The sequence below is a fragment of the Lepidochelys olivacea genome, assembly GCF_965140295.1.
Source record: "Lepidochelys olivacea isolate rLepOli2 genome assembly, chromosome: 7".
Lineage (NCBI taxonomy): Eukaryota > Metazoa > Chordata > Testudines > Cheloniidae > Lepidochelys > Lepidochelys olivacea.
This window is the reverse complement of record NC_140417.1, coordinates 101,116,190-101,137,229: the sequence shown is the minus strand read 5'-3', so window position 1 is coordinate 101,137,229 and position 21,040 is coordinate 101,116,190. Positions and strand designations below refer to the sequence as shown.

Sequence of the window (21,040 nt, the reverse complement as noted above, 5' to 3'; positions counted from 1 at the left end):
TGAAGCTAAAAAAAAAAAAAAAAAAGAAGCGGGATCTATGCGGTTTTCACCTTTTTCCTGCAAATTTCGCAGGAAACCTCCCACCCTAGCCAGGCCCTTCACTAACCCTCCCGGTGGCCTGCTTTCCCCTTTCATACAACTGCCTCTGCCTCTGCCTCTCTCTCCCGCTCCCCCCAGCCACAGGTTACTGCAGCGCCTCCGAGGCTCCTGCGGCCGCTCCATTTCAATGCCCGCTGGGCGGGCTCGCAGGTGCGCCGGGGTGCAGCCCGGCTCCGGGCGCGAGAGGATTTGGGCACGTGACGCTGAAGCTAACTCGTGCAAATTGCGTATGAGGAAATTAAGCGCGTTTCCGGCGGCGGCAGCCGCTGCTCCAACTTGTGTGCGCGGGCTGCTGCGCTTGTTCTTGTGGTGAAGTCTTAGGGGTTTTTTTGGTTGTTGGTTTTTTTTTTTTTTCCTCTCTCTTGTAATCCGTTCTGCAGAGCGGTGAGTGCTGGGGCATTTTCTTACGGCCCCTCTAAAGCCAGCGATGGCGGTGCAAAGCGGGTGAGAGGGGCAAAGTAGAGTCTGGGCTGGTGTTTTCAGTCCCCGCTCCCCTCCTTCCCCCGCTGCAGGTCAGGGGGTTGGTGTGGAAGCTCCGGAGGCTTTATTCGCTTGCAAATGCAAACGCCGCCCCTGGCTCCTCCCTTTTGCTGCGGCTCTGCTTAGGAATGGGGCTTGTGCTGGCACATGCGGAATAACTGGGCCTGCTGGTTTAGGGTTGTTCGTACAAGGGAAAGAGGGAGCTGGGCAGCATGTTTATTTGTTAGAAAGTCATTGAAATCCCCTAGTGTAGTTAAAAAACCAGAAGTGGGGGAGGGAGAGCAGGTTTAAAAGTCTCCTCTTCAGACTTTGTTTGCTGTGCCTGCAGTTCTCCTTTGAACAGCCTGGGAAAGTGCTTGAAGAGTTTGGTTTCTTCCCCTTGCCTCCCTTTGTTTGGTTGTTTGGGTGTTTTTAAAGCTATGCTAAGGTCTTGTAACATGCTGTGCATTTCTCTAGTGTAGGGTGGTATGCAGCTGGGACATTCTGAATAGGAAATTTTCAAGCGAATGAGATGAAACTTAAAGCGTGCTCTTTCTCCGAAAGTGACTCTTTGAAAAAGGCATCGTGGGGGTCCACACACAGTGCGTCTCAGTGATTTCCAGATCCCATTTGTTTATTTTACAAATAAAAAGAGAGCCTTTCTTGGCTGTCAGGCCTGCAAATTCAAGATCACAGTAGTAAAGATTCAGTTGGCCAAATGCTAATCTCTTTTACACCTATAGAATCCCACCAATCTCAAATTATGTTGTTGGCTGCACCTTTGCAACCTACTGCGTCTAGGCGAAGTTCTTAAAGGCATAATTTGAAGACAAAATGGGTTGGTGTGGATGGCACTAAAAGCAGAACTTAGTTATCAATTCTGTGGCTATGTAAGGCTGGAAAAAATAAAGTTAGGCTTTCCCAGAACAGTGTTGATCCTTCAGGGCCAACTAGTAAAAAGTGGTTTTAAAAATCTGCATTCTCATCACTGAATAATGAGATATAACTAATGCACCCAGAAAGCAGACTTGGTGAGTAAGATGGTGCCATTTTTTGTGAACCCTTTTCAAAATAAAACCTCACTTTAAATATCTCACTGAAATTTACACTGTACAATCCTATAGTACATGAAAGAGACAACTGGAAAAAAATTCCTAGTAATGGGGTTCTTGGTTTTATGAGCACTGTGGAGTTGGGTCCAGATTCAGAGTATTTCCTACAGTAGAAGCCTGCAAGCACTCATAAACTAGCGGTATCAGTAGGCCTCTGCATCTGGAATCTGCAGGTTGGAACAGAGTAATCCTAAATATTTCAGTTTTCCTCCTCATTCTTGTTTTATTGCAGGTCACCCTGTCCTCCCTTCCCTCAGGCTACAGTGAATTGGGAGATCTGGTTGCCTCCTAGTATTTTCATCATCTTGGATCTGAGATAAAATGGAAATACCAGATCTCTTGCTATGTCAAGCAAATAGGTGACTCCTTAAGGCCTGTCTTACAACAACAAAATTAAATCCTTCAAATGCCCCGTATCCACTTCTGTCATACAAAATCTCCCTGTGGTGGAAAAAAGTGAAGCAAACCAGTAATATTGTAGCCAGCATGAACTATGTTCCAGAACTCCTCATCTGCTCAATCTGGGCTGAGATAATTGTTTGCTGTGTAGAAAATATTTGGTAATATGGTGCCAAATCGGTCACTCCTCTTTTTAATGTAAGGAGAAGGCAAAATAAAGGTTAATAAGGAGTATTGGTTTATTGCTATATTTGTAATACAAACTGTAAAAATATAGACAGTAAATATAAAAATCCTCTTTGCTACTTCATCATTCCCAAGCAAGTCATAGTGTAGTTATTGTTAATTTCTGCATCTTTTTCATTTTTTAATTCTTTTTTTTTTCATTTTGGTCTCTGCTTTTACCTTATTAAATGATAGAATGTCACACTTCTATAGTATTTCAAATTTTCAAAGCACCTTATAAGTATTAATTCTCTCTCTGTATCATGGGTGACTATCTTCTTTTTCAAGCAGTGAAATAAAGATACAGTGTGAATAAGTGACTTGCTCAAGGTCACTTAGTGGCAGAGCTGATTAATTCTTGAGTCCAAATTGTCCCTATGTGGGGAGTGTGAGGGAAACATATGCCAGATTAGAAATTCCATGGGATTTCTTGTGGAATATTCTGTTTGGGGCGGGGGCTAGGGTTAACCATTTCGTGGAAATGTGAAAGTTTTCGACTGAGAACCCTTTGAATGTTGGCAGTCCATTGGAGACCAAGGTAACTATATAGAAATGGTATGCTGCTGAACTGTGTATATGGCCTTTAGTCTTCCCTTGATTGCACAGCAAATGTAGCTTCAATGGACCCATAGTATGGAATCTACTATTGGTGCCTGCCCACAGAAAAATTCCTCCCTACCTGTTGAGGTAGGTTTGTCAACCGAGTCAGAAGTAATTGTCATGCGGAATTCCCAAGGAGATTTAATGAGCTTATGCCCTTCTCCTACCAACCCAGTCCTTATCTGGTCCATTCAGGAAGAAAACAGGATGAAATGTGTGTGGTATAATTAAGTCACACCTTTTAAAACTTCCTACATCTGGGTATAACGGACAGTAAGTTGTACATTCTTGTCGTCATTCTTTCCTTAATCATTATCACCTATTCCCTCTTTTCAACCTAGTCCTGGCCAATTGCGGGGATGCTGCTGCCCTCCCCTTGTTACGGGGCAGGGGTTAAAAAAAAGGAGGCTTTCTCTCCCTGGTGTACAGATATTAAGAGCCAATTCCCCAGCTTTGTTAGGGGATGCCTTCCCTTAAATCCACTTCCAAGCTGGTTTAGCAGGGAATCAAACCTTTATGGAATGATACCTGCGCTGCTCAGTTACTACCTCCTAAGTTGTGACATCTTGACCTAACCTCCTGACCTACCCTAATGAGTCCCTGAACTGCCATGGGGAAAGCAAAAAAAATCCAACCAATAAAAAATCCAAAACCAAAACCCACCCATCCTGCATCGGCCAATCTGGTAGCGAAGGAAAAGTTTCTTCTCAGTGTCAAAAGAAAAAAGGCAACTAGTGCAATACTCACAGCAGATCGTAAAAGACACAGTCCTTATTCTGATCCTGTGGATGTGTGGAGGGGTGTTGTTTGTCTGTGATGAGACAGAGTTCTGTCTGGAGGACACAAGATATAAATACCTCTTGCCGTCTCCACTTATGCACCTGGTGGTTCTGTGTCCCCACTTGAACTGGGCACTTCGGTTCTCCCTTACCTCAGATACAGTCTATTTTCCCTCCCCTCATAACCCAGGGGCAATGGGTCCATTAAAAGACTATTAAAAATGGTCCCTATTCTTTCAGCTGTCCCACTGTGCTCAGTTGTGGTGAGCATGTTCTCCTTGTGCATGAATCCCTAACTCTGGCAGCGCTTCTACAGGATTTTTGGAGAGAAGGGTGGAAGAAGTTCACAGAGGTGACATGCGCTTTACATCCACTCCTGCCCAACAGACTGAGATCTGCAGGGTTTTTATTAACTCCACCACAGAAGTGGATGGGGCGCTTTGGTTCCCTGCCCAGTGTTCGCACCTTTAGAATATCTTGTCTCAAACCATAATTACTAGTTTAGTAGTTGATTTTTCTCTTCCAGAAAATGTAGAGGGCTTTTTATTCTTTGTGTACAATTCTTAAATTTGGCTAGCTGGAGCAGTGCCTTCTCAGTGTTTTCCTTTGAAAGCCTGTTTAAGTGCCATCACGTCTATCAAGTTGAAATAGTCTTAGATCTGGAAAACAAAAATGATTTCCTTAATACCATAGGAGATTTCTCCTACTTACCTAGAAATACAGTATACTCATTCTAAAAGTTCTGAAGTTGCTTATGTATTTTGGTTTTTTTCAACAGCGTTTTGTGAGTGCTTTTTATATCCATACAATATAGGTTTATCAACATTTAGTAAAAATAAAACAGTATAGTTTTGCTCATAGACTTGGTTAGATTTATAAGTAGGAATACCCTAAACACTAAAACTTTCCTACAATCTTGCTTGTATTTGGTAGGATAGAAGCAACTTTTACTCAAAGATTTTGACATCAATGTAGCCAAATACGTGTATTTAGGAGCTTGTAAGGATGGGTTTGGCAGCTTCTATCTGCAGTCTCATCCATGACAAGTTAATTACACCATTTATTCAGCAACTACACAGAAGATCCATAGGAAACTATAGTAGTTGTACTGTAACTTGTGTTACCCTGACTTCTTTATCTCCTGATAACTCTGTAATTAACTTGTCACCACTGTTTAATGCTTAACATATGTAGAGAATCAATTCATGGCATTACTAAAGAGCGAGTAGCCTGAAGGAGAAGCTTCTGCCCTTTGAAAAGGCTATTGGGGTTTATTTAAAAGGCAAAATCAGGGAGTTGGGCAGTTCATTTTGGGAAAACTGTATAATGTGGAAAAACTGTTCCAAAGCGAACTGGGATTTAGTAATGTTTTTTAAGGTGTAGGTTTAGGTGACAGGATAAATTAACTTCAGTTGCAAAGAGAAGCCTAATAGTCTGGAAAGGTATATACAACCAAAAGAAGAATAGGTTTAGGAAATAGATGGTAGTTTTTGTTAATGTTGGCCCTTACTTAAGTGCACAGTTAAGTATGTGGTAGAGCTAAAACAGCTGTAATCCTTAAAAGTTAAACCAGTCTGTGACAGCCACTACACCCAGTCATGCTCTAGCTAAGCAATATATAATTTCCTTCTTACACTACCCCAGAGGCTACTGATATAAAAGGTGACACCCTTGCCCACATGGTGAATGTTGAAATTCTGTGTGAACAGTGATGGTTATTCTCAATTAGATTAGTGGCATAGGAGCTGAATCATGGCACCAAGGGAGCAAAAATACAGTGTTTCTGCACCGGCCTTAAAAATAGTGAGCCAGTCTGCCTGGGATGCGACTGTTTTAAAAACAAGTTTCCGTTTTCTGCATAATTCTTTTCATTATTTTAAGTTGTTAAATATGCAGGTTTTGGAAAAAATGTTTAGAACAATGAGCTAAATCCTAGATGTATTCAGTCTAATACTTTAAAAGATTTCCTGTGTTAGAATAATTTTCTGTTTGTAACACTAGTGTAGTCAGCAAAGTATCCAACATAGCCTGTATTGCCCATTCCCAGAAGTCGAAGGGTGAAACTGAATGCACATTCTACCAATAGCATAAGTCGTAAAAGCAAGCACTTGTTAAATCTATTTGTTTTTATTATAGACATCGATCTGCCAGTCGCAATAATGCATTTATGGACATTTTTCTGCAAGCACAGCGCTGGTGGCAGTTTTTACTGACAAATTGAGTCATATGGACAGTAGTTCAAAATACGCTTACTTTATTGACAGATTGTGCAATTCTCTAGTTCACTGAGTGTTCATGAGATATCTGGGTTGGTGAAGAGAATGTAACTAATGGGAAAATGTAGGACAACAGTTCTAATTTTTGAATGTTGAAATCTGTAAAGAAGTGACAGGACACAGCTACATTTCCTAGTTACTCTTGCAAACTTTTTAACTCTCTCTAGAAATTTTTCATTGAAGTCACATCAAGGAAAGAAACCTGACCTGTCCTGGCATCAAACTCTCTTTCCTACTGATGCATCAGATTGCTAATGGAGAGAGTGCAGCCTCATACAACACCAGTACACCATCCAAAAGGAAGCTGGCACAGCAGTACAGAAAGATATGTTGGCTTTGTGCAAAGTCTAGTAAAACAAACTTACACCTACAAGCATGAACACCAAAAATGCTGCCTTAATCTTTTAATTTTACAGCAGAGAATTAAATTGATAACCAGGTATATTGCCCCCAAATAGGCCATGGTTTAGCAGGTGTTGAGTCATACATACATGCAAGTACAGGAAACTGAGTTATATCTTACAAAGATATCATTAACATGCATTGACATATTTTTCCAAAATATTGTTCTTCCAATAGTTTCTTGCAAAAAATATTACTTGTGTGATGATCTGCTCCAAGTGGCCAAAAAGTACACTCTAAAAAGGAACTCAAATGTGACTATAACTAGAAAGTATAGATTTTTAAGGTTTTGGATAATCATGGATGGTAAGGAATTGGTGAGGGAGGAGGAGTTTTAAAAAACAAAAATGCACCGTCATTTTGGTACTAATCCATGATCCTTCTCAGGTCAACTTTTACTGCTTATTAACTGTTTCATACCAGAAAGCAGCACGAGAACTGACAGTGGTGTATTTTAATGGCTAACAGGAGCATATGCCAAATATTTGGGCTTTAATACCCCAGCAGCCATAGTTGGTTTAACCTTTTAGGATGCAATTTTCCGTAGCTGTTGTCTGCTCAAATCTGGGATTTTTTAGTATTGTACAGTTCAAGCATGATGACTGAATATGTTTGAGTTATGGAAAAGATGAGAAAACGTGTGTGTGGGGGTGGCTTACTGAGTGCTAGTGCTTTTTCCTTAGTCTGAAAGAGCTTGGCTTGTTTAGCCTAACCAAAAGAAGGCTGAGGAGAGAAATGATTGGTCTTTATAAATACATCAGAGAGATAAATACCACAGAGGGAGAGGAGTTATTTAAGTTAAGCACCAGTGTGGACACAAGAATAAAAGGATGTCAACTGGCCATCAATAAGTTTAGGCTTGAAATTAGGCAAAGGTTCTAACAATCAGGGTGAAGTACTGGAAGAACAATGGGGACAAAAAAACCCAACTGCCTTCAAGACTGATCTTGATAAGTTTATGGAGGGGATGGTATGATGAGACTGCCTACAATGGCATGTAGCCGATCTGCAAGTGCTAGCAGCAAATATCTCCAACTGCCAGTGATATGACACTAGATGTGGAGGGCTCTGAGTTACTACAGAGAATTCTTTCCTGGGTGTCTGGCTGGTGGGTCTTGCCCACATGGTCAGGGTCTAACTGATATTTGGGGTTGGGAAGGAATTTTCCCCCAAATCAGATTAGCAGAGACCCTGGGGCTTTTTCACCTTCCTCTGCAGCATGGAGTACAGGTCACTTGTAGTGTAAATAGTAGATTCGCTGTAACTGGAAGTCTTTCAGTCATGATTCAAGGACTTCAGTAACTCAGCTAGAAGTTAGGGGTATATTGCAGGAGTGGGTGGGTGAGGTTCTATGGCCTGCAATATGCAGGAGGTCAGACTAGATGATCATTATGGTCCTTTCTCGCCTTGAAGTCTGAGTCTATTAAAAAATTGGTTTTAATTTCACAATTAACTGCAACTTAGAGACTAAAGAACATTTTTTTAGATTTAAGTGTGCACACACATTCTGTATAACAAAGTGCAGACTTGTTGGTTTGAAGACCCTGCAAGTCCTATTTGTGAAGGCAAGTATTATTTGTGAAGCTAAGTCCATGTAACCTGGAAGCCAGAAATGTATATTCGCCCCAGTGAACAGTTCTGTTTTTTCCACTTAAAAAGAAAACAAAAACAAACAAAAGCTCTCAAGGAAACTAAAGTTTTCAAGAGTTTCAGGGATTTAGGCACCCAAATCCCATTGAAAAATCAGTGGGATTTGGGTGCTTATCTCTCTTGCGTCCCTTTGAAAGTCCAAGCTTAAATGCACAACAAAAATCTTAAATTAATGCAATATTCAAGCTGTACAGTATCACAAAGTCAGAGAATGTGAAAATTCAGTTCCAAGAACATTTAGCATTGACATGGGTATATCCTACATACATGCATACACTTAGCAATTGCCTGGTCATGCACTGACCTCTAAGCCTAGGTGGAGATCATGTGATGTCATTAGAATTTTGTATTGCTATAGGAGTCTATTCACATGTATCTGACTGCAGGATTGGGGTCATGGTATGTTCTAGCTTTTACTCCTACTTTCTGTTTCAATGTATAGTTTAATCATAGAAACGTAGGGCTGGAAGGAACATTGAGAAGGGTCCTGTACTGAGGCAGGACCAAGTAAATCTAGGCCCTCCCAGTTAGGTGTTTGTCCAACTAGTCCTTAAGAGCCTCTAATAATGGGGATTCCACAACTACCCTTGGAAGCCTGTTCCAGAACTTAAATAATCTGAATTCAGCTGAATTTTTGGTTAAGACAGCTCATTGGTTTAATGGTTTTGATTTTTCTCACTTTCTGGCTGAAATACTGGAAGCTAAATTGCAGTATTCAAAAGCCAGTTTTTAGTGCATTAAGGTCAGATCACATAAAGGAATTAAAGATTTTTATTAAAATAGCATGCATTAGCAAGATATAGCCCAGTTTGACTGAGGAATTAATAACTAAGATTTGTTTTAGTGGCTTCTAAATCATGCTAACTACACACTGCCTGTGCAAACCCTGTTCCCTTCAGCCAGTTCTTGTTAGTAAATAACATCTACTAATGCTGCCTTGTAAATGATGGTGCAGAGTAATCAATTGCCATTATAATTATATTTAAATTGTGCCCTAGATCAATCAGTAAAATGCAAGCAATGAAATAATTTATTTTCAGTAGTTAGCACATTGAAATGCAATGTACCTTTTCACTTGTTATTAGTGGTGTTATGTAGAGCCCTGCACGGGACTCTCTTTTTTTTTTTTTTTTTTTTTTTAATCCTGCTCCGCAGTACCCACTCCCATCTTGTTTCTTGCATTTTTTTTTTATCCTGCTCCCACCCACAAAAACCTTAAGATCCTGCAAGAGAGAGTCCCCCATGCTACTAAAAACAAAACCAAAAAAGGGTTACTGTCATATATATGGAATTATTATATATATCTATGACATATGTCATAGATATATATATAAATGGAATTCAGACACATTTTTACCACTAAAAGAATAGAACAAGTCTTGCTTAAGCTACGTAAAAGAATACTTTAACTCCTGTTGTAATAGACATCAAATCTTTCTTAAATCTTTCTCAAATCGCTTAAGTTTAGGTATTAAAACCTTTATTTAAAAAAACTTGCTTTACATTGCTGAAATTCTGTTTATGATAAACTGACGAGAGATTTTGTGTTTTCCTACTAAATATTCCAGTCTTTTTTCTCTTTTTCTTTTGCCTGCCCGATTCAACCCGCAAGAAAGTACATTTTACTTGCTCCCTCTATTATAGCAATGGATCCTACAGAATCCCAGTCCCGCTGCAGGGCTGTAGTGTTATGTACTGTTTCCTTGCTATTGAATGAGCTCCTTTGCATTGGCCATTTATAAGAATGACACTTGGTGATGTGTCTGTGTGTGTGTGTGTATTCTGTAGCCATCATCTTGAATGCAAAATCTGGACCTACATGGTTGCACACAACAGGCTAAATCCTGCTTGCTTTATTCACATGAGTGGGATTACATATGTGAGTAAAGTGAATTGGATTTGCCTGGTATAGATAAAAATGTTTATTTTTTAATTTTAAAGTACACTGAATTTATTTGCAAAAAGAAAAGGAGTACTTGTGGCACCTTAGAGACTAACAAATTTATTTATTATTATTAAAAAACTTTAATTACTTTAAATTTCTTTTTAAACTTGACTGAATTTACATGGTAGAATGTACAGCATCTAATACTGTAAATGAGCTACACAAATTGTATGAACTTTTGTTAGTTTGCCATCAGTGAGCTGGAGATATGATCTTTGGATCACTTCCCCATTCCACTCATGATAGTTTGCACAATCTTTCTGTTAAAAAAAAAAATGCTTTCGCATTGAAATAACTTGAGAACCTCTAACTTGGATCACGCTAGCTTCAGAAGAGCTGTTATAGTACTCTGATCATCTTCGTACAATGTGTGAACTAGACAATCGTTGTGAATTTTCTTTCAGACAGGTCCACAGACTCTGATACTTCAGGCATTCTGGTCACGTTGATTCAAGAGCAACAACAACAAAAAATACTGTGGACCAGTTTGATTAACATTACATGTTATAATTGCAGGAAGAAAAGAGGTTTATGTTGAGTTTTGTGTCTTGGAGTGGAAGTGTCAACATTTCCATTTTAGCTCTGGAAGATTAGGTAACTGGTGGACTCTTCAGTGGGAGCAGATGGGCTTGCATTCAGAGTTAAGAAACTTGTATCTTCTTCCAAAAACACTTTCCACTGTCAGAATTTGTGGATCTTCTTCACTAAAGAAAAGTGTTACCACTTCGGGCCTGATGTTTTCAGAAGGGCTGAGCATCCACAACCCCAGTTGAAGGTGGCAGGGAGGGGAGCCCAGTACCTCCAAAATGAAAGCTCAAACTACTTGGTGAAACAACAACTTAAACTATTTACGTTGTGATGTTGTAATTGAAATATGCTTTTGAGTAGAACAGTTGCATAAAAATTTCATCCTGGAACCAACAGGGCTAAGTTATCGACCTCTGAAAATAAGGCTTTATAATAGAAACTCAGTCTTAAATAGAATAGCAAGAAGATCGCTGTTATAATTAGTGCAAATAAAACTGAGTCCCATGTTAGTGAATGCACTTTGTTTTATGTTGTGCTATTAATATTTAAAATGTGGATTTGAATTCTTTTCAGCTATCTTTTTTTTTAGTGCAGCTATGCTTGTTGATAATTCCAGGGTGAGAGTCTCTAAGAATATGATTAACCCTGCAGGTCATCTTATAATGTAATTATTAATGATTGATTCTGTTTATCCTTGAAATCAATATAGGAAGCAAAATGGTTTGGCATATATTTGGGGTTGATTTCTTACATTCGGTAAACATGATCCTGTGACAAGACTAGTATTGGTTTATTACTTAGAACATGTTTGATGAATCTGATGTGTGTGATTAGTTTTATATAATTATTGTGATATGTGGTGTTTCTTACATGACTTTTATGTTAATATGGCCAATAGTGTTAACATCTCCTGCCACTAATAGTTAGGGTGGGGATGTGTAGTAATTGATCTTCCTGGGAGTGCTGTAATGTAAAAACAATTCAGGCTGTTTGAAGTATATTTTACAAGTGTGCATTGGGCCTTTGGGATGTTATATTGAAAAACCCAATTGTACAGTTACCATGGGAACCCAATTAGAATAGATTGCTTGAATTTTTTTCAGCCTTTCATCTTGACCAAAAATCTAATGTACTTTAAATGTTTTCATATGGAATTTATTCATATACTGACTTGATATAATAGTTTTTTATTCCAGTACCAAAATCAGACAGTATTAAATTCTCTGGATCCTTGAGACTTGCTTTTTCTTTTTAAGGAAAATGTATTACTAGCATCTATATATGAGTAGATGAACTGAAAAAAATACCTTTTTATTATTCTAATAGTGCTTATCACAATACTTCTATTAAAATGATTTACAGACTTTGGCTTATTAAAAGTAAACAAAAAAATTTCTTAAAATCTATTATTCGTACCCCGGATGATCAATGGAAGATGAGGCAGATTGTAACTGGCCCCTGAGGAAGGGAGGCTTTGCAAGAACTCTTTCCTTATGCACCCAAAGCAGCTACCAGGCACAGTTACAGGCTATATCCTCTTTGAGCACAGTGCGAGCTTTCCCCTAGCGCTTTCTTCTGGAAACTGAGGAAGTGGGCCCTTCTAGCCCTCACTGGCCAGCAGAGCTGGTTAGGTGCAAAGAAAGAAGCACGCTGCTTTTTGTTCTAAGGCTGTGGCCACACTATCGGTGCTACAGCAGCACCATACTACAGAAACTTCCTGCAGTGATGGAAGGTTTTTTTTCTTTGCTGTAGGAACTCCACCTCCCCAAGCAGTGGTAACTATGTTGATTGAAGCATTCTTCCATCAACATAGCTGCGTTTACACCAGGGGTTAGATCAGGGTAGCTATAGTGTTTAGAGATGTGACTTTTTCAGCCTAATTTATAAGTGTAGACCGGGCCTAAGAAATTGTGCATTCTTGTCATCATACATGACCCGGCATCCGTGGTGGGGTGTACCTACCCTGCGACAGGGAGGCTGCTACACACCCTCAACATCCCCAGTCCAGATGCAGCTGCAACCACCCTACCAAAGTAGTGCCAGGGTGGATCACTCCTTCTGTTCCTCTAGCAACCCCCGGTGCCTTAGTCCAATACTCTAGTTCTAACTGTTCCTGGTTTCCCTAATGAGGAGCATGAGAAATAAGTTCCTGACTTTTCCATGCCTCTTGTTATTCAGGTTGTCCCTGAAGGGGAAATCAGTGCGTATTTCTTTAGTACTGTTGAAATGTCATGCACGGAGCTATGTGCTTTGAGTCCCTTTCCAAAGAATCCTTCCTTTGCCTTAGAAGCTAGATGCTTGCCCTACTCTGCATGCTACTGCCAATGGGATCCTCTTTAGTAGAGGAGCACAGAACTAATGGCATATAGTTTCTCTAAATTAGTAATGGTGGCAGGCATTATTGCTATACTGCACACTAACAGGATAACCTGGTTCCTCATCAGATCACCCCCACAAGGGTTCTTAGCATAATGAGATACACATACTTATTCTCTGTCTTGGTGTTAAAGTAAGCAACCTCCTTGTTTAATTGCAAAGACCTGCTGTAAAAAGTGAAGGCATCTGAAACAATTAATAAAGGTTGTAATAATCCTTTCTAATGGAAAGGCTAGGCAACCTAACTATAAAGTTTGCTCCCAGTTCCCCTCCCACTAATTGTTAAATCTTCTATACAAAAGAATACATCACCTTGTTTTGTAGTCTTTGGTTATGCATTGTGGTGTCTCAAATACTGCACAATGCTGTCATTGAATGTAATATCCACAATAAGAAAGTTGGGTCTGTGGGAGATGTTTTCGATTAAGGAGCAGTAAAATGAAAGGTAAAACAGATAAAGTACAGAGACTGGCAGTTTAATGATGATTCGATAATATGTCTTTAGAAGTTTTCAAGAGTGTGGAAGTGGGTTCTGATTTTAACTTTATTTACCACTCTTTTCCACACACACACCTCACTTAACTTGCCACTGTGACTTCTAGCATCCAGCTGTGAAAGCAAAACTGTAGCTTGCTTTGGAATGGATTCCAACACCATTCCTTGATCTAGCAAGCAGAGAATGCACTCAATCTCAACTGGTTTGGCAAAGGTATCTGATTTTGAAGCTGGGGCCTCTGCATGATTTACTAAAATACCCTTAAAACTATACTTAACCATGAGGCCAAGCAGAAGGAGACCTTGTGAGACATTGACCCCTCACTGACTGATGCAATTAATCATCTGACACCAAGACATCCCAGTCTGCCTGTTGTCTTTGCAGATTCTGCAGTTTTTAGGTGAACTGGAACATGAAAAGCCTGAAAGAAGATTTGAAATATCAGTGGCAAAAAACATTAGCAGATACAGACTTTAGCAAAGTAAGTCTTATAAGTCTCTGCTTTGACAGAAGCTAAGAGATTCTGCTTTTCCATAAAGGATGCTGAATCACACCCTGCTGAACTATTTTAGATTGTGTATTGTTTTCTGAACACAAAACCTTTATTAAAACCCAGGACCCAGTGCCTGTTGGTTTGAGGAACTGTCAGGTCGGCTTCCTGATGAAGTATTATGGGTGATATTTGAATGTGAATGGAAGTTAAAACTTTGGTCATGATCTCCAAGGCCGTTAATGGATTTGGCCCAAGCTACCTACAGTTTCTCTTCACTTTATATGAACATGACCTCCCAGAACAGCTATATTATTCTGGAACAATTGCACTTGCAATCACTTGAGTGAATCATTGAAATGTAGGGCTGGAAGGGACCTTGAGTAGTCATCAAATCCAGCCTCCTGCACTGAGGCCAGGACCAAGTAAACCTCGACCATTTCTGACAGGTTTTTGTCCAATCTGTTCTTAAAATCCTCCAATGGTGGAGATTCCATAACCTCTTTTTGAAGCCTATTCCAGAACTTGACTACCATTATAATTAGGAGGTTTTTCCTAATACCTAACCTAAATCTCCTTTGCTGCAGATTAAGCCTATTACATCTTGTCTGTCCTATCTTCACTGGACATGGAAAATGGGTGATTACAGTTCTCTTTATAACAGGCCTTAACATATTTGAAGACTATCAGGTCCCTTCTTAGTCTTCTTTTCTTAACCTTTCTTCATAGATCAGTTTCTAAACTTGTTGTCATTTTTGTTGCTCTCTTCTGAACTCTCTTCAATTTATCCACATCTGTTTTTAAAGTTTGGCACCCATAATTGGACACAATACTCTGGCTGAGGCCTCCCCAATGTCAAGTAGAGCAGAGAGTTACATCCTATTACCTACATACTCCTATTAATACACTCCAGAATATTAGCCTTTTTTGCAACTGCATCACCCTTGTTGGTTCGTATTTTATTTTTGATCCCCTATAACTTCCAGATCCTTTTCAATAGCATTACCACTTAGCCATTCCCCATTTTGTATTTGTAAGTGAAGTACTTTGCACTTGTCTTCATAGAATTGTATCATGTTGAATTCAGATCTATTCTCCAATTTGTCAAAGTTGTTTTGAATTCTAATTGTGGTCTTCAAAGTGCCTGCAGCCTCTCTGAGGTTGGTGTCATCTGCAGATTTTATAAGCAAGCTCTCCACTCCAGCATCCAAGTCATTAACGAAAACGTTAAATAGTACTGGACCAAGGACAGATCCCTGCAGGACCACACTAAATGCACCCTCCCAGTTTGCCAGCGAACCCTTGATATATGGTCTTTCAGCCAGTTATGCACCCACCTTTATAGTAATTTCATCACAGTGACATTTTCCTAGTTTGCTTATGAGAACTTCACGTGGGACTTTACTAAAATCAAGATACATCACGTCCACTGCTTCCCCTTATCCACTAGGCCAGTAACCCTGTCAATGAAGGAAATTAGGCTGGTTTGGCATTATCCAAGGTGGCTATTCCTTATAACTGTATTATTCTCTAGGTGCTTACAATCTTTTAATTTTGTTCCAGTTCTTTCTAAGTATTGACGTTAGGTTTAGTAGTCCATAATTCCTTTCCCCCTTTTCAAAGGTAGATATTAGTTGGCTCTCCTCTGGGACCTCACCCATCCTTCATAAGATCTTGAAGATAATTGTTAATGGTTCTGAGGTTGATTCTGCTAGTTCCTCCAGTATCCTAGGATAAACTTAATCAGGCCCTACCTACTTGAAGACATGTAATTTATCTAAATGTTCTTTAACCAGTTCTTTCCATATTTTGGCTTTTGTTCCTTCCTACTTGTTGTTAATATTTTATTGAGTATCTGGTCACCATTAGCCTTTTCAGTGGATACTGGAATAAAATACGCATTAAATACATCAGCCTTCTTGATGTCATCAGTTTTTAGCTCTCCTTCCCCACTAAGTAGAGGATCTACACTTTCCTTCGTATCTCTTGCTCCTAATATATTTGGAGAACCTTTTCTTATTGCCTTTTATGTCCTTTTGCTAGGTGTAACTCATTTTGTTCCTTAGCCTTTCTAATTTTGTCCCTACATACTTGTGCTGTTCTTTTGTACTCTTCCATAGCAATTTGTCCATGTTTCCACTTATTGTAGGATTCTTTTTTGATTTTAGGTCATTAATGTGCTCCTGATGGACCCATATTGTCCCTTACTATTCTTCCTATATTTTCTTTGCATAAGGATAGTTTGCATTTGTGCCTTTAATATTCTCTTTCTGAGAAACTGCCCCTTCTCCTGAACTCCTTTTTCTCTTAAGATTTCTTCCTGTGGGACCTTACCTACTAGTTCTCTGAGTTTGTTAAAGTCTGCTTTTTTGGAAGTCCATTGTCCTTATTCCGCTGCTCTCACTCCTTCCTATCCTTAGAATCATGAAATCATCATTTCATGATCACTGTCACCCAAATTGCCTCCCACCTTCAGATTTGCTACGGAGTCTTCCCTATTCAGAATCAAGCCTAAAATTACTGTCCCCTTGGCTACTATCTTATGCTATACAAAGCACATGAGATCTTTTATACGGGAGAGGGCAAAACGCGCATTTATTGAGAATACCACAGTTAGCATATACTTTTCCGTCTCTCTCTTGCGCGCGCACACACACACACACACACCAAGCACACGGTCCTGCCAGTTGATGTTTATAGTTACCAGTCCAGAGTCTGGATCAATCTAGTGGCCAGCCAGATTGGTCGCAGAGGGGAGCCAGTCTCTGTCGGTCGCAATCCGATGCTCCTGGAGTGTGGCAAGACGAACCCAAAGTCCCATGGCCAAGCACCCTGTTCTTCTAGTCTTTTTTTTCTCTGTTGAAGTCTGTGGATTTTGCTGTGTCAGTTTGTGACTGGTTACTCCTTAATTGGTGTTGTCTTTTGATGTTAACATTCCAAAACACCTCCAAGAGGGTTATCCTGTCCTGGTTTCGATTTAATCAATTGTCTTGTCTTTAGGGGTGCCAGTCTCCACTTCAGGGTCGTCAGTCTGCCTTTCCTCACTTATGGATGCGTGTTTGATGGTTCTCTGGTGTCCTTTTAGTTTCTTCACTTCTCCTTCCTTGACCATCTGACTTTAACAATGGCCTTCACACCTTATCTTTTCCTGATGCATACATTCCTCATTCTCACAGTCTTTTACAGAGACCTTCAGACAGGATAACATTTTGGAAAGGATTATATGGTTACTGAAGGGATTACAAAAGAACCTTACAGAACTTAGTTTGCAATGCATACAAGAAACAAGACCTTAGAGCAAATACTATAATGAAATCTTAGCCTAAAACAAAAGGGTGACCATAATCAGTCATAAGGATTGTTCTGATCTGTCCCTGTCTCAACATCAGTACAGACATTGGCAGTCTGTCAGATGCGTTTCTACCAGTGTCCCAGAGGGCCATTCCTTTCTGCTATTCAAAAAGGGTGGCTGCAGGATGATCAAATCATACATTAATTCTTATAGTACAAATATAAAATCCTGCTCCTACAACTATATCTAATTTCTGGAACAGAAAGTTTTGTCCCAGTACATAGGAAAAGGAGCTTTCCCAGTAGCTGTGGAACTTGCTGACAAAAGAGGTTAATTAGAATAACTACAAGCCTTAGCTCCTTCAGAACAAAATGTAAAATCCGCATCTTCACTCTGGCTTTCTCTCAGTATTGTAAGAGAAGTGGCAGGGGCATGGATAAAGAGAATCAGAGATCCATCTAAGTATGTATAATGCTTGGAATTTGAGGTGTTTAGACATCAATATAAGTACTTTGATGCTACTTGAGCTGTTTCTTGCTAATCTTATTTTGATGTAGGTTTCTGGCTTGCTGAGAGAGAAGCAGGTAAATTTAATGAATATAAGTGAACATGCTGTAATTCAAATTTTAATAAATATGCATAAAGTTTTCTATTAGAAGGATTTTAACTGTTTCGTGAATAGATTTGTCCCATAGACTTCTGTTTGTGAGCTGTCTGTTCAGCTCTAAGCTTCTTCAGCCAGAATGAATGCTTGTCGTCTAGCTTACCTGACATACTAAAAGAGCCCTTCATTCAGCCATGAGCAGTTGCTGTCTCTGCAACATTTTATTTCCCAATAGGAAGATAGGGAAGCAAGTGGATCGTACTAGAATGCAAAACAATGCTTTCCTCTGGATTAGTCAGCAGGAGAGCTGAAAGAAAGAACACCCTTTCTTATCATTTGAGATCCAACACTTGACCTCTGTGAAGTTTCCACTTTATAGTAACCCAGCATCAAGTCCTGCATTTGAGTGCAGGGAAGGGAGAGTGTGAAATTTTTTCCCCCTGCTAAGATGTACACATTTCTGTGGACTGAAAGAGTATCTTGTAAGGAGAGGTTCTGAACAAGAATAGGCAAGCTCTAGTTTAGTTGTTCCACACTAATGTAAGTGAAGTGACAATGTTTTTTAACGCTTATTGTAAGTATAAATCAAAACTTAATTCAGGAGTTAATTTAAATGACGACGTTTAGCTCAAGCACTGTGGAAACAAACAGTTTTGTTTGTCATCTTGCAGAGTGAGGTATAGTTAACTAAGAGCATGTTAATCTTGTATTTCTGCCATTTGTTACTTGTAAATTTTCTTCAAATTGATTCTCATTCTTTCAAATTCTGATTGTTGTTTTTTTCTTTTCCAACTAGGTTATGTTAGGTCACCTTGCAGTTCTTTTTGATTCACATTATTTTTGTTAAGTATCTGTTTAGAACTGCCAATATACTAAGAGTTCTACAATACACAAAAAAGTCCTTCAAATAGTTGATCTCGCCAAATGATAAATAACTTTTTTATAATATGACAGGTTTCAGAGTAGCAGCCATGTTAGTCTGTATTCGCAGAAAGAAAAGGAGTACTTGTGGCACCTTAGAGACTAACAAATTTATTTGAGCATAAGCTTTCGTGACCTACATCTCACTTCATCTGAATGCATCCGATGAAGTGAGCTGTAGCTCGCGAAAGCTTATGCTTTTTAACAATAATTATCAGTTCTGTATAATGAGGTCTCAACATTGTCACTAGTACTAGTGAATTTATAACTGTGCTCCTGTGCTCTTCTGTCCCATACTTATTGAAATATACCTTGATTAGAATCACTTCATAAATTCACCTTATGGTGAATTTAACAATATATATTGCTAGAAAGATAAATATTTAATGCCTGGGGTTCAAATGGGGGAACATGTAATAAAGAAGGTCTTTAACCTTTTACTGTTGTAACCCTCGTCCTACCCATATTCTCTTCCCTCTCATTTCTTGCTATGATTTGTAATGTAGGGACCAATCCTGCAATCACTTTATAGATGAATAAGCGTTGTAACTTCAGTCATAAAGGGAAGGATAAGTTGTCATATTGACAGTAACTCAATGGGTAAGTCAAGTAGTGATATAGTAAGGGTTAATGTAGATGAACTTGGCAACAGAAGTTCTTCGGTTATGTGTCAGTGTGAATCCTAGGATTGGTACACATATGCCTGACGTTTTGATTTAATTTGAATAGCAGTGTCATTTGGGGCAACACGTGCCCGGACCACCTTGTGCTCCCATATTAGGCTGTCACCCTCCCTCGAGTTCTGTCTTACCACCCGTGGTAATCAGATGGAACGTGGTGAGTGCCCATCCCACTATTTGTTCTCCAAGCTTCAAACTCATCTTCTAGAGTATTTTCATGAAGGAAAATCCTTCACCCTCCTTTATTTTGTATGTTCCTGGGCGAAAAAATTGAGACTCAGGTACACTCTCCTCTACTGTATGGTGAGGCACCTCAAGCCAACTGCGATGTCAGACTTTAAACCTTCAGGATTTAAAAGCTGTCCAACACGCAATGAACTTGCTCCCTTAGTCAGTGGGTATAGACAATGCTTTTCTGTCTGAGCCACATCGCCCAATGTTCCATGTGTAAATCCTTCTTGTTGAGTACAAGTTGAGGGGGACGCAATTGAAACTACACTTACTTGAGCAATCAGTGAGTGTCCCCTCAGACGTGGGGAGACCCTACAGAAACAGTGAGTTCACCTGTACTGTCCAGGCAAACAGCTAGCGTACACGTTGCAGAAATGATTGCAGTACTCAAGGAGATGCCCATCATCAACCTTGTCTGTCACTCACCTCAACAAGTCATCCGGACACTTGATTTAATGGGGGTATTGGGAGCCACTTCAAAACAGATCTGGAGCTAATTTTGGGAGCAGCCTTGGACAAATTAGACATGGTTATTATTAGACATGGTTGCCCATGGCTGTTCCATTCATTTATGTCTCATGAGAGCCAATTACAAAGTAATGGCCTCACTCTGTCTAGAAGCCGTTCCATGGTAGTTCGAGGAAAGAGGCTTCTACTCCTGGTACTCCTCTTACACCCCCCCCCCCCGGAGAAGAAAGAGCTCTTCATCTTCTCCTACACCTGAGTAGACTGAACAAATATATATGCTGCTTCAGGTTCTGGATGGTAAAGCTAGCCTCCATCTTTCTCTCTCTTCTGGCTAAAGACTGGTTTGTGGCTCTTAGCTTGCAAGATGTGCTTCCCTATAGCCTTCCACCTGTCCCACTGGAAGCACTTGAGATTCACAGTCAGGTCAATACTAATATAAGGTACAGCCATTCAGAAACTGCACAACACCAAAGGTCTTCACAAAACGCCTTGTGGTGGTAGTGGCCCACTTGAGAATACAAGACGTTCACATCTACTCTTACTTGGATGACTGGCTGATCAGAGGCAGGTTGCAGTGAAGGACAGCAGCGAGCTTGGAATATGCTCTGCTTCTCTTCACCTGGCTTGGCCTCCTCGTGAACTGTGAACATTTTTCACCCATTGCAGACAATAGAGCTCATAAGAGCCCTGCTCCATTCCAGATCAGAAAAAAAAAAAAAGTTCTTCCCGGAGGACAGGTTCCAGTCATTCCAAGCATTCATACCTCAGTTAATATCAGAACCAACTACAGCAGTACAGACATGCCTTGCAGTGTTAGACCACATGTTGGCATGTTCATAAGTGATGCTGCTTGCCAGATATCATTTGTGGCCCCTTCAGCTCTGGCTCAGGTCTGTCTATTCTCTGGCGAGACATTGGATAGGAAAGTTTCAGTCCCACAATATGTCATTGCAGATCTCCCTTGGTTGCTGGTATCCACAAACACGCATAAAAGGACATCCTTTTCAG

The 21,040-nt window shown here is 39.9% G+C and overlaps 1 protein-coding gene across 5 annotated transcripts in view; it reads left to right on the top strand.

The window, feature by feature from the left end:
* The first annotated feature begins 151 nt into the window (after positions 1–151).
* Positions 152–21,040, top strand: part of MGMT (O-6-methylguanine-DNA methyltransferase) — a 303,415-nt gene continuing 282,526 nt past the window's right edge. Inside the window, exon 1 of one of the 5 annotated variants that reach the window (XM_084635436.1) lies at positions 152–249. Coding sequence is in view for 2 of the 5 variants with exons in the window: in XM_084635437.1 (XP_084491563.1) it covers positions 227–249 (23 nt within the window). In the remaining 3 variants the exon portion in view is untranslated. Of the gene's footprint in view, positions 250–325; positions 484–511; positions 544–21,040 lie in introns of those variants that run through there. The other 4 variants (XM_084635437.1, XM_084635434.1, XM_084635438.1 and 1 more) reach the window with 4 other exon arrangements.